The sequence below is a fragment of the Medicago truncatula genome, chromosome 1 (genome assembly GCF_003473485.1).
Source record: "Medicago truncatula cultivar Jemalong A17 chromosome 1, MtrunA17r5.0-ANR, whole genome shotgun sequence".
Taxonomy (NCBI): domain Eukaryota; kingdom Viridiplantae; phylum Streptophyta; class Magnoliopsida; order Fabales; family Fabaceae; genus Medicago; species Medicago truncatula.
The window spans coordinates 5,527,753-5,542,717 of NC_053042.1; the positions used below are offsets into that span (position 1 = coordinate 5,527,753).

The 14,965-nt window shown below is 32.3% G+C and overlaps 1 protein-coding gene across 1 annotated transcript; it reads right to left on the bottom strand.

Annotated features, from left to right (window-relative positions):
- Window positions 1-8,550: 8,550 nt before the first annotated feature.
- On the bottom strand, window positions 8,551-10,873 carry LOC11422735 (probable isoaspartyl peptidase/L-asparaginase 2). Its single transcript, XM_003589078.4, has 4 exons — window positions 10,628-10,873; window positions 10,064-10,297; window positions 9,696-9,782; window positions 8,551-9,330 (listed from the first exon to the last, which is right to left on the bottom strand). The coding sequence occupies exons 1-4, from the start codon at window positions 10,787-10,789 to the stop codon at window positions 8,836-8,838; spliced, it is 978 nt and encodes a 325-aa protein (XP_003589126.1). The 5' UTR covers window positions 10,790-10,873; the 3' UTR covers window positions 8,551-8,835.
- Window positions 10,874-14,965: the final 4,092 nt, after the last annotated feature.

Genomic DNA, 14,965 nt, shown 5'->3' on the forward strand with positions numbered 1-14,965 from the left:
TTTTGTGAGTAAAGGTAATTTAGTAAATTCATGTGAGGATTATTTTTAGTGTTTTAGTGTAAATCATTATTTTACTAAGTTACTATTGTGGTAATTAGTTGTGAGTCGGTAAATGATCGTTGTTAGTATTTTACCGTTAAGTGAATAGAAACATTTTAGAATTAAAGTTTGAGTGGGTTAAGCCCACTAAAGCATTAGGGTTAAGCCCATTTGAGTAGAGCCTATATAAGTTTTAGACTTGAGAGAAAAATAGGTTTACATTTCATTTCACAAGATTTGTAGAGAGAGGTAGAGAGAGAAAGTGCAAGAGAAGAGAAAATGGTTAGAAGAGAGGAGAATTGAAGACCTAAGAGGTGGTGGAGATTATAGGACTGTTCGTTTAAGCGAACGCTAAGCGAACGGGTAAGCGAACAATCACAGTAGGTTCTGTGACTGGTTCGCTTAAGTGAACCAGAAGCGAACAACAAGCGAACTTTTGTTGTAGCTTCTGGAACTTGTTCGCTTAAGCGAACTTGCCCAGTTTCAGCCACCTTTGATTTTCGTTCCGGGTCTTAGGGGGCCAATCCGAGCTTTGTAAAATGCTTCTTTCAACTTGTTTAACCTCTGTTTTGACTCATAAATCTACTGGAACATGTTTTACTCATTTCAATTTGGGATATTCCATTTTTGGTTTGAAACTTGAATTTTTGGGAATTTCGGATTTTGTCGAAATGAAATTTTGTGAACTAATAGGGATTACAAGTTGTGTCTACAGTTCATGTGGACTTAGGCAAGACTTGTAAAGTTGGCTTAATGTCTTAATCATGTTAAACTTGATTTTCGGGTGGGAATATGGAAAATGTGAAATTGGGTTTTCTCATACGAACTTAATCTATTCTTTGAACTAATGTTTAATAGTTTGTAAGTGGTTTAAACTCGTGACTACATGATTGATTAAGATTGGTTTATAAGCTTTCAAACTTTAATAATGTTACCTTGTTTTGGGAATTATCAATGTTGGTCGTTTGCCACTTGATACGGACTTTATCGGAAATGGTTCTTTAAGACAATTATCTTATAACTCTTTCGTGACTAGCCTATTATGTCTAAATGAAGGTGTGTGAATGAATTGTTAAGTTTTGGATATGATGTTTATCATAAGGTGTTGTATTATCTCTTTATTTGAATATGAGGAATATTTGGAGTGGTGAAACTATATTATGTAGTTGATATTGAAGATTATGATGATGATGTGATAATGACTCTTAATTGATTTGTGACTTGATAGTTGTGTGGACGTAAATACTTGATAATGCAATTGTGGTGGAGGTGATCAATATAATTGGAAGTTGTCCTTTATATTGTTGTGAATGTCATGAGGTGATTTTGCATTGTCGAGTCTTTGCTTGTATGTCCATGCATCATAGTCATGTTGAGTCTTGAAGTTGTAAATGAGGGGTACTCTTTTATTTCGGTGATAATGTAAGACGGGTGTGAAATCTTACATATGATGTTTTTGTTGCATCATGGGGTGACGACCTTGAGGTGATTTGGTACCACATGCATATATGTGTCGGGATTAGGAGTATATCATATTAGCATGAGTCTTATTTGCTGCATTTGAATGATGGTTGTTGATGATAAGTGTATTTGATGAATACATATTTGTGAGAATTGGAATTGTTGCATGATTGTTTATATTGAAATTAATTGCTCATGTTTAATTAATTAATTAATCGATACTTGATTTGATTCATTTATATCAAATTGTTTATGTGGATTATGATTGATGTAAAGCTTACCCCAGTGGTTTTGACCGCCTACCTGTCTGTATGGATGGATAGACGAAGTGCGTGATTAGTTGCTTTGGTGAGTTGCTTGGTGCTTGCTTGGATATCGGGAGCTATCTCCGGTATCGGTTCCTTAGAGTCTAGGGTAGGCTCTGATCTAGGTGTCTGTCTTATGATTACTCTAGATTGTCTGTTTTGGATTTATTTATGTTTGGAGATTTACCCATTTGTCGGGATTTGGAGAATTTATATGATGATGTATTTCGATATCATGACATGTATACTTTTGAGATGTATGATCTTTATCCGCTGCGACTGTTGGGAATTTTTATACATGCATGTTGTTTTGGATTTTGAATTGATGACGTAGCGTCTATTTCTTGAATATATTTATATTATTCGCGTGTTTTACCGATTTAATATAAATAGGGCGTTACACCACACATCAAAATGCACCACAATGTCTGGCAAAACTGTTTTTCGCACATACCCAATTGCTCTCTCACATTAGTAAAAGACCATTATACATCCAACGGTAGTTAATTGCCACTGGCTCTTACATTGAGAAGCCGGATGCAGTTAACTGTCGCTGGGGGTGTAATGGTATTTTAGTGTGAGAAAAGCAATTGTCAATGTTTAGTATATTTTGCTACTTGCTAAGCCCATCTGGCCCAATTTAATTGTATCCAAGGATAAAAAATGGTAATCTCAAATAAATCATGGCCTAAAGCAGTTAGGAGATGTTCGAAGGAAATGGTAAACTTCAATAAATTTATGTTCACGTGAATTAATGGTGCGTGTCGAGCTGTTATCGCCACACGATCATGAGGCTAAGCGGGGGAAGGTTGAGGAAATTACGTGAATCGTCACAAGCTTTTGGATACAAGATTTGAACATACACAAACTCTTGTAAATAAGCAAGATTGAAGTGATGTTAGGCAGACAATTTCAGACTATCAAACTTATAGAAAGATTTTTGTATGACTTGGTTAATTTTCCTTATAATTTGAGTGTTGTTACAGTAGAGTTGGTTTTCCATTTCTGTGCAATAACATCACCCATCTTAAGGAATGTATTAAGGTATATTATATTTCAGGTCAAGAGCTAATAAAATCAAGTTATCAATGTCTTTGTATGCTTATTTACAGGGGAGTTGATCAAATACTAACTATGACTATAAACTATCTTTTAATTCATATCAAGTGAAAATGACAGGAGACATTAGCAGGCCACCTTAGATTGGACCGTACATGATGAGGAAAAACAATTGCATTTTGTAAAGGTATGTATGCATTTTGGATCATAGCAATTTTCATGGAATAATCATGCTCAGCATGAATTGGACCATATAAAAGCTCTGTATTATATAATTATTACGACTGACAGAGTGTCCTTGATCCTAGTCAGCAAGGATATAAGCCTCCGTATCAATAAAAATAGAATTTATGCATTTTTGGTTGTATATGGAAAGCTTGAAAGTTGAAATTATTTGGAATCATTCCGGGTAGGGTTTCAAAGAAAATGTATTATCAGCATAGTTTTAAATTTTTGTTGCGATTATGCTGCAAGTTATTTTATATTGCACTAAAATGTGGTAAAGTGTGTTCGGAGTATATGTTGGGAGGAGAAGGGAGAGTTTAAAAAAATAGGATTTTGAGAGATCTTTCTTCATAATACAAAATCTTTATAATTTGGGAGAATTTAAAAATTGCGTTAGAGAAGGGTTTTGTAGGGTTTGTATAAATTATCCAAAGAAAAATGCTACTTCTCCCTAAGAAACAATTTCACGATATATTGTATTAAAGGTCTCAATCTGACGGTTCCAAACCAGTCGTGATAATTTCTTGATGTTTTTTTTCCCACTAAATAGCACCGCTCTTATCCAAATTCAATCTATGTTGCCGTAAAACTTTTGATATTGAAAAAATTACTCATAAACATTCATTTATCATTGTTTACAAAAAAATATCTCAAAAAATGTGAAAAAATTCTCTATTTTTTCCCTGTTCACCTCCCCCAAAATCATTATCTCCCTTCTCTTCAAACTCTCAAACAGAGCTTCAATCTCGTTTATTGTAACACGCATGTAAAAAGTATTATGGTTATAAGGTCATCTTATGCATAGATGACAGTTAGACCTCATGACTCAACAATGATTTAAAATCTTGATGCTAAGAGTGTGTTTGGATGGGGGAATGTTTTGAGGGAATTTAATTACTTTGAAGTGAATTCAAACAATAGAATTCACCTTAAAGTAGTTGAATTCCCTCAAAACATTACATTCCCCTATCCAAACACACTCTAAGGTTATATCTATATTTAGGAGTATATAAAACCATGTCATTAATTTTCATGCGTAGCAAAACTTAACCCTTTTAAAAAATATATATATATTTATTTGAAGTCTCCAAAATACGGTTAAAATGGTAAAAGATTGCAGGGATATTTCATAACACCGGTTTGAATATGTAATTCCTCAATTTCTAACATTTTGTGTACGTGAGTTTCGCAATTAAATTCTTTAGAAAGATAAATATTTATATATATATATATATATATATATATATATATATATATATATATATATATATATATATTAATTAATTAAAGTCAGACAGTGAAATAAAAATCAAGAGACTAGCATGCATATATTAGATAAAAAAACAAAAAGAACGTGTCCTATTACATGAAACTTCAAGCTCAGAATGATGGTGGAGTAGAAGTACTGAAGTAGCCACTTCATACCAGACGTGTCTACTCTCTAGAGCAAGCCTTCAACAAAATAAGGAGCTAGCTATCATATAGATATATGCATATATAAGATCTAAATTTGGAAGCATTGAATCATGCAAATTATTAACATTTTGGAAATAAATGTAATGCATGCAATTGATATTCAATATTCATAATCACGGCAACAATAAATCTTATAAAATCATCATAATGTAATAATAACAAGGTACGACTAAGCTTAAAGTGATACTATAAAAAGAAAAATCTTTGTCGGGGAGATTTGCTTTATATTGTAAGATATACATGTGATACTCTCTGATATATTTTAACTTTTTGTTCATTGAAGGGACCTCTTAATGCATGTCTATACAAACAAGTTGCATTAGAAATCAAAATATGACAGAAAGAGAAGGTGATCGGTGGTGTGCAGAGTAAGGCAGAGACCCACCAAGTGTAATTTCATGGCAAGTGATTTGACACCAAACTAGCTAGAGTGCTTCCAACAAAATAAGATGTTGTATTTTGTGGAGCTGCTAGCTTGCTCTAAAGGTTTCAAAAAACAATGTATATGGCTGCAATTTAGATTGCCACATTACAATTTTTCATACTACTATTGTGATTGAAGTTTTATCTGATGGGAAATCGAGTACAATAATAGACAGCAGAATAAAAGTAACATAAGTTTAACATAAATTATTAGCCTATAGGGTTTACACCAACCGTATCAACTTTTTTTAACCGTTTACCAACAATATTATAACGATGGAGTATTCACCGTCGTTTAAGAATGGTTAATTTATATCACAGGAGATTGAGTATCGAAGAGAGTGTTAAAAAGAGAATATCAAAATATACATTATATGTTGAACACACGCTCTGATGACACTATTTCAAATGGCAAAGCATGTAAAAGTTTCTTTATGAAGACAAACAAAATCAAACATATGTTTCAGAAGATTTATGAATAGGACATGCTGTTAGGTGGAATAAAGATCACCTTTATAATCATTACCCCTTGATCGACTATATAATATATTTTAATGAAATGCTATTTTTTATTTATGTATTAGTATAAAATAAGTTCTTACAAGATTTCGTTGGCCGAAAGCAAGACCCTAAAATTTCGGTATTTAAAATTTCAATAATTTAATTATAGTCAAAAAAGAAAACAGTTGATCACTTAATTTAGCACACTGTCAAATAATGTTTCTCAAATTACTTAATTTAGAACACTTTCTTGTTTTATGATCATCTGTCTAGGATGGTTGGAAATAGATGTAGTACGTTGTTTTGGCATGAGTCTTGGGTGGATGGGATGGTGTTGAAGGAGTGTTTTAGTATACTATTTAGTCTAGTTGTTGATAAAAATGTTATTGTCAAAGATATGGTAAAAAAAATAGTGTTTTAGATATAGGAGGGGTGGAGGTGGAGGTGGAGAAAAGCTTGTTCGAATGGGGGGTGGAGTTAGTGGTTAGAGGAGTATAGGGTTTTGTTGACTAATGTTTTCTTGAAGGTTAATTTGAAGGACCAAAGAAAATGGAACCTTGATTAATTCTTCCAATGGAATTTACATGCTTAAAGAAGTTTATGCACTAATTTTCAATGTAGACTCAATAGAAGATTTATTGATGTGTAACGTTATTTGAAACAAAATTAGTACCATCAATGATATTGTTATTTGCATTGCGATTGTTAAACTACGGACTAAAATAATTTGCTTCGTCATGAGATTTATAATATAGAATCTGTGAATGGGACTTAATATGAATGAAACCTCTTGACATTTGTTTTTTGATTTGGAAAATCATGGTATGATATATTGAATTGGTTGGGAATTAAAAGTTGTGCTATGATTGATAGTAGTTTTCGTCACATTGTTGGGATTATCGGTTTGGTATCCCTTGGTAAAGTACAATGGAAATGTCTTCGTTCTATATGGATGATTTGTATTTGGATTGATATGGAAGCATCGTAACAATGTGATATTTGGTCTTCAGAATCGCAATAAGGGCTCTCTAATTAAATAAATTTATCTTGCCTTTTAAAACAAAATACAATGCTTAAATATATTTCAATACTTGATAATTTTAGAGTATTTGATACAACTTTTGTGACAACTTCTTTTTTCTCTCTTTTTATTGGTCAAAAACAATGGAGAGAGAAAAAGAAAGAGAGAGAATAAAAGAATAATGTGAGTATGAGAGAGAAAGTTGTCACAAAGTGGTTGTACAAATATCATTTATCATAATTTTAATATTTTGTATTCAATTTCTCAAACTTTTTTTTACTGTGTGATATAGTGGTACGATCCTCTCGAATCCATGTTCTTCTTTTTGTCATACAACTTGGTCACACACGTTGTTCAGTCATCATCAGCTTTTTAGTTATCACGCCGGCCCTTACTTTCTTTCTTGTTTTATTTTTGGTTCAACACCAACCACAATTTAATTTACCACCCTATGCATATGCATTAATCAAGAGAGTTTTGAAATTCTGCAAAAGCAACTTGTGGTTGTAATGTACCAAGTACTAACAAGTGAACAAATTCTGTTAAGAAAGCCAAAGGGAAGAACAACACTTCCAATATTACATGTGGGCTCATTTTTTCTTTTCTTATTATGTGAATGTTTACAAGGGGAATGGACTAGTGGTAAGTTGCAACCATTTCAAGATCCCATTCATAGAGGTTGCTTCTCGTGAGGGCTGTTTCATTTATACGTAATACCCCAATAAATTTGATTGAATTGACTCTTGAAATTGACTGTTCTAAAGTTAGTAGTTAATAAAAATGCAAACTAAATCTACTATCGTTTAGCATAACGATGTCATGTGTATAAAAATCTTAATAAGAAAACTTAATCTATAAGTATCAACAATCTTTTTTTTTTGGCAGAAAAATCACGTTTGCTTAAAATCACGACAAAAAATCATTTTAACACAGAAGCTCTAATTCTTAACTTCTTAAAATCACGACAGATTTACATTAAATAATGTAGTGATGTGTTTTTTTTTTGAGTAAGTATCAACAATCTATTGTAATTTAGCATACATTGGTATTCGATAAGATTTCGTGCCTGTTTGAAGTAACGTTTGATCAAGCAAAAACACATCACTACACTATTTAATGTAAATCTGTCGTGATTTTAAGAAGTTAAGAATTAGAGCTTATGTGTTAAAATGATTTTTTCGTGATTTTAAGCAAACGTGATTTTTCAGCCGCCCAACCAAACATGCACTTTATTAATTTGTCACATCTTACGATCAATTTTAAAATACTTATAATTTTGAAATACTTATAACGACGGTCAATAAGAATTCAGTATTTTGTCACGTCATATGATCAATTAACAAAATACTTATACTTGAGAGATCCTTTTCCCAAACCAATATGTCTTTTGTTAGGTAATTGGTATGTCTAGAAAAATATGTACACGTATTTATCCACCTCGACGAACATTTCGTGACATTATCCGTCACCTCATTTCTATTTGTCTAGATGTGATCCAAGCAGGCTCAAGCGCTAACAATTTGAAAAGTTTGATTCACATGAAATATTTACAGTTGAAGTTGTAGCAGAGTCCCGCATTACTAAGAATTTTAGTAAGGTTTATGCATGTAGGTAGTTTTTGAAAGTAAGATTCAAGTTGTTAACATTTGGTAGACCCTAGTAAACTCTAGGAATCAGTAGTGGTAGTTTTTGTCTCTATATTAGTTTTGGTTTTTGTTTTATTGTTTATCTTTTTCTTTTGTAGCTAATCTTGTAGGCGAGATTCAAAATCTATCAACTTGGTGTAGACCCTAATAACCTCTAGGAATCTGTATTTGTAGGTTTATTTTAGTTTTGATTTTTGTTTTATTCTTTATCTTTTCTTTTGTATGTGAAATGGAGGCTCTTGCATTTATAACATAAAACGATTTCCACATTCCAAACTTATGGGAATAGAGTGTTAATATCTGTACTCTGCTTTGAAAACAGGGGAAAGAGAAGAAAAATGAAAGAAAATTTGCTTGATAAATAAATGAGAAGAAGAGAAAAGGTACACGAGTATTTTAGGGGGGTATGTCACCAGTTTTTTTTTTATTTCCATAAGAGATAAATGAAAAAACAGATGTTGCTACTATTATTTCACATTTTCTATCCCTCTTAAACAACTAATAATTACAGCACAATGCAAGTTGCAATGAAACAACTAGTAGTAACTAACCCACCCTAAAACCCAAATTAAAAAACAAATCAAAGAAAGAAACTAAATTAAAAGAAAAGGACCCAACAATTTTCACTGGCAACTAAGTCAGTAACAAGTAACAAGATATTGCACAATTGCAACATTTTTTACTCCCAAATTCCAACCTCCATGAATCCATCCTCAGAAGCACAACCCCTAAACATGCCATTGCAGTTAAATCCATAAGCAACTTCTCCTTTACTAGAAACAGCAATGAGTCCAGCATATCCTTCATCCAAACGATTCTTAATGACGAAATCCACTGCTTCTTGAAGACCAAGACCTTTGTATTCCATCACAGCCGACACCTCACGCGCCAAAGTGCCACGTATGATAGCCTCGCCTTCACCGGTGCATGATACGCCAGCTAGGTTACACGCGTAGGTCCCAGCTCCTATCAAAGGTGAGTCACCAATCCGACCAATCATCTTGTTCATTAGCCCGCCTGTTGACGTGGCAGCAGCACATCTTCCTTCACGGTCCACCACTACGCACCCGACTGTTTCAGGTGCGTAGACACTCATTGGAAGTCCATTCATTTTCATTGGACTTTCAACTGCTGCACCACATGTTTCGTATCCAGATGGAATCCGATAATCAAACTGCATCACACAATTAGTAATTAATTACGTTATTCCAATTTGATCATTAAATATGAAAACAAATAATTAATTAATTATTGAACAACACTTTGTCTTTATTGGTGGTTTGAGATTTGTTTTCAACAAAGAGTTTGGTAGATATAAATATATATTAAATAAAGAGAAAGTGTACTAATTGGTCCAAACTATGCTTAAATAAACATGCAATATTTCTTTATTTTGTGAAATAATTTTCACCCACGTTTATTTCAATATGTGAAAAGTGACTTTCAGAAAAAACACACACTCTGGACCTCTTTTTAACCAGTACAATGTAATAATTCAAGATTCAAGACCCATTGTTGAATTTGATAATAATTACGTACCAAGATTGTATTTGCTTCCTTTGCCAGCTTAAGCATACCAACATTGTCAGCAGTGATAAAGTACTCATTGTCCAAAACCTCCACACCCTACCAAAACAAGTAAAATAATTTAGTAATTTAGCACTAATAATAAATTAATAATAATCAAATTATTTATTAGCCCAATAGATTCGTACACGTTCACATATATTATAATCAACAGATTCTCCTTAGCAAAGTTCCAACACCAAGCCAAAAACAAAATATCTTTTCTTATTTATTTTTATAAAAAAATGAAGATGAAACAAACAAAAAATACAGAGATTTGGTTTTTGTTAACGTTGTTTAAGGAAGACACACACGTGGGAATAGGTAAGGAGAACACGAACCTGTTGCCTAGCAAAATCTTCAGCGCCGTTAAAAGCAAGATAGGAATGAGGAGATTTATCCATGACTAAACGAGCCAGTGAAATTGGATTTTTTACCGTGGTTAAACCTGAAACGGCACCGCATCGTCTTTTTGGTCCATCCATTATGCTAGCCTCCATTTCCACCGTTCCTTTTTCCGTCAGGGCAGATCCACGACCCGAATTGAATAGTGGATCCGTTTCCAATTCCCTCACCTTCAATAACAAAAAAAAAAAAAAAAAAATTATTAAAAATATTCCCCTCCAAATTCCTTGGAATAGTTAAAATATATTTCGGTAATCATGTGGTTTAAAAAAAATTGTTCATAATGACAATGCATGTAAAAGATTCAGTATATTCAATCCTGATCGCTACGATTCGTTATATTTTTATTATGACTGTCACGGTTATTTGTTATGGTAGTTATGAAATAATAATGATAAGGGTGGAAAAGGGACAGGACATGATGGGAAACATGTGTATGTGGGTACGAGGAAGTGTGAACAATATTATTATGGTACATGTGAGATAGACACAACACATACCACAAGTTCAACAACATCGATGGCAGAAAGATTGGAACGAAGAGCAGAGATGCCAAGATTGAGAACACGAGTAAGAAGTTGTTTGGCTTCTTCTTGACGTTGAAGAGGGAGATTAGGGTCAACACCAGCACCACCATGCACAGCAATTGCCCAACCACCCATGTTTCTCTCTCTCACAAACTCTCTGAACTTTACCCTTACGGTGTTTTTGTTATTGATGTTTGGAGTCTGCAACAAACTATGATACCCAAGGGGCGTTTTTATAGGCAAATTCGGACTTCAAATGTTTATGTGTTGGATTTGAATTTTTTATTTTATTTTGAGGTCTCGTGAGTCACAACGGTTTGTTTGGTTTGGGCCATAGGGGGTGGGTGTCCCTTCGCAGGCAGGTGCTATTTCTTTTGAGTGGGTTCAGATTTGTTAAAGAAAAAAAATATTTTTGTATTTATTTGGGTCAAAATATTATATTTAATAACTTATTTTTTGGTTGTCAATTGTCTGTCACTTTTTAAAAATATTTCTGAAAGGACACTTTTTAAAAATAATTTTCTTTCACTTTTTATAATTATAAACAAATAAATGAAAATCCATCCAAAAATTAAATAAATAAATAAAAATACTAACAATTTTTTTGGTATATAACACCGTTTTGAATATCATTCATCCTTTCCTAACAATGATGGGATGATATTCATAAGGGTATTATATGACGTCCAACCATCATTCATTGTCTTAAGTTCAAATTAGTCAGCTTTACTACGGTCTAGTATGATACGTAGTTCTTGACCCATGTTGCGATTTGAGTTCATTTACAATGGATTAACTCATCAACAACTATCATTAGACCATGCCTAGACCTTGCTATGATTTGTACGTGTTGATGGTTTAACTAAAGCATAAATATATTTATGAGGAGTGATCAAATTACACCGGTTTAATGTTACATCAATGTTACACCGCTCAATATCATTTTACTCTATCCATATTTTTCAAATTTAATTGTTGGATTTGAAGTTTATATCACATAGATCATTCACGTAAATTTTTACGAAAATCTAAAATTATTTCGTATGTTATTAAGATACATCAAGATTAATGGTTTATGCATTTTTATAAAACACCGTTAATCTTGTATCTCAATAACATACGAAATAATTTTAGATTTTCATAAAATTTTACGTGAATGATCTATGTGATATAAACTTATAATCCAACGATCAAATTTAAAAAATATGCATCGAGTAAAACGATATTGAGCATTGTTTAAACTTGATAATCCGACTTTCATTGAATTGCTTTCTTTGTGATTTTATTTTGAGAAAATGTTAACAAGTGACTTTAGAGCATTGTTTAAGGAATCAAAAGAATTCACTTTTGCACTGAAAATGATGTAATTATTACTTTGAAAAATATTTGATCTGCATTTTCAAAGAAAATTTTCCTTTTATGCACCATTTAAGCAATGTCCTTGAGGTACCATTTGCTTACTAGTCATTAGCCGCATCGTTTCAGATTCAGAATTCATTTGACATAAAGATGTTCACTTGAAGGTTTCTCTATATGTTTGGCGACCGCTGCGCAATAGGTTCCTGACCAAAGATAAATTGGTTAGATGTAGCATAATCTCTCACGAATCACGACTTTGTGTGAGTAGATGTGATAATGTAGAGACAACTCAACATTCGTTTCTATCTTGCAATATTTTTAATTCTCTTTGGCGCCTTGTGCGTACCTAGATAGGTTTATCTTCAGCTAATTCTCCTCATGTTTCAGATCATTTTGTTCAGTTCGCTTACTCAGCATACGTTTCTAAATCGTGACATTCCTTCATGCATCTAATTTTGGTCTCTTGTGTTTGGGTTAGATGGATTGAAAGAAACAACGTGTTATTTTAAAACAGGGAAAAATCAATCCCTCAACTTCTTCATAAGTAAAATTTTTTTTTTTTTATAGGAAAAAACTTTTCTTTTTTTTGGTGACCGAAGGTAAAGTATGTTAATTTTGCTTTATGGTATTATAGTTGATCGCTATGTCCTTTTGTTTGTCTGAATATTGGTTGATTTTTTCGTTTTTTTTTTCTCTCCATATTGTTCGTGTTGGAAACTTTGATGAGTATCTTTGACACACATCTTGTGCTGGAAATAATCCTCTTTTGGTATTAATATATTATTCTCGTTAAGGAGTGTCTCCGCGACATTCTTTAAGAATTTATAATGAAGAAATTATTCTTTAAAAAAATTAAAGATTTTAATTTCTAATGAAATAAATGCACAAATTTTCATAAATCTTACTACTTTTTGTGTTTCGAAAACAGTTGTTAACCTTTTGCTTTATATATTTCATTTTGATTTTGGCTTGTTCAAAAGAAAAAAAGATTTTTTTTTTCTCCAATTACTTTCTCTGTGTAAAATACGTATTTAATTACTTGAATTACTATGTTCTTGTCCCACATCTAAAAGATTCACTTCCGAAGGAATCACGAATTTATTTTTGGCAGGTAAAAAGAATCGCCGTTTTGGTATCACAAAAATTAGAATCGCCGTTTTTGAATCTAAAATTAGAATCACAAGTTTCATAGCAAAGAATCAATGAGTCAAACTCCACTGCCACCACGTCATTGTTACAGTAACAGTAGTAGTAGTACAACGTGATACAATCTCGTGCATTGTGCTTGTTGGTATCAAAACATTTAATTAATCCTCGAGATTTTCAATATCAAAGTCCTTAATTGGTCCTACCTTATTTAATGTCGACTTAACTGCTGCTACAGACACTAGTATCATTATTTAATTTTCACCAACAAATGTTTAATTAATCATAAATCAAAAAGTACTTTTTAATCACGGAAAAGACAATAGAGCCAAGATGTTCAATTTGAACTTTTCTTCAATTTGTTTAGTGTTTAATTTTCTTCAAACACTTTAATTAAAGAAAGATCTAGCAGTATCTATATTATATTTTAAACAAGGAATCTTGCTAATGAAATTGTAGCTCGGCTTGTTTAAAAAAAAATTAAAAATTTAGCTCGGCTGATAATTTTATTAAGGGTCTTCTTAACGAATGATTTCGAAGTAGTTTAAGCATGTTAAATTAAGTAAAAAAATTAGAAATGTCATCATTTTTAATCTTCAAGGCACTGATTACACAATCTTTCATAATTTTTTTTAAGGTTCTTGATTAGTGTCTGGGAGCACTAGTTAACATTTCTCTTTTATTAATTATATCATCAAAGTACTATATTGTTAACGAGATTCATTATACAGTAATTTTATAATTTTCAATTACACATGTATTCAATCAAATCACACAAAAATATCATTTCATATTTACTTTATGATCATACTTGATCAGAATGTGATTACCAGTGCAGTTGTGAGCGGTGGTTGTAAACCTTTGCTGATTGACTAGAACGATGGGGTGTGTACATTCAGACAATCTTACGCTCAAGTCAGTATTAAGTTGGAAAGAGAGTTGAGAGAATAAGGAGATCCTAATCTTCGAGACTATCAAGAGTCACTTTATATAGAAAGTGGAGGAATGCATGAGCCGTTGTATGGCACATGTAGGCTCGGCGGGTATGGATTCATGAAAATCATAACCGTCAAGCGAGATTCGCGAGAACGAAGGGGAGATTTTACTATAATGTTTAACTTGACAAAATAAACATTATTTTTAGTGATGAACAATTCTTCAAAACTGATGTTATAATTAGGACAATGAAATAAAAACAATATAACAATTAAAATTAATATAATTAGATTTTAGAGTACTCAATTTCTTTTTAATTTTGTGAACATACCTGTCTAGTAGCACCACTAATTAATGGAGTCCTAATGTACTATTAGTACTAAAAAAAGTTTCCTTGCCGACTAAAATAGTAAAATATACGAACCTGCTGCAACAGTTAGTCATTTTAAGTTAAACAAGAGATGCATGAATCTACGGAATAATATTGTTAATTTGTATTCCATGGTTGAGGGAAAAGCTAATACATGTGGACCAAAGACAAAAATATAAAGAGAGTGAGTGTGGCTTGTGACCATATTAAAATGATCAAGGTGGCTCACTTTCTGGCAGCTCCGTAAACCAAGGGGCCATGGCGGCGAACAATTTGCAAATTTTCAATACATACAAGACTTTCAAGTTCCAATACCATTTCACTACCACTACCTTTTCTTCATATAATCATAAATAAGTAGAAAATTTCATTTCACTACACTAATATTGGGTGCCTAGAACAATGATTTTGACATTCATGCTATGTTTGGTGTATAAAATAATGTGACAAGAAGTAGGGTTATGAAAAAGAAAAATGAGAATAAAAATGAAATGATTTTA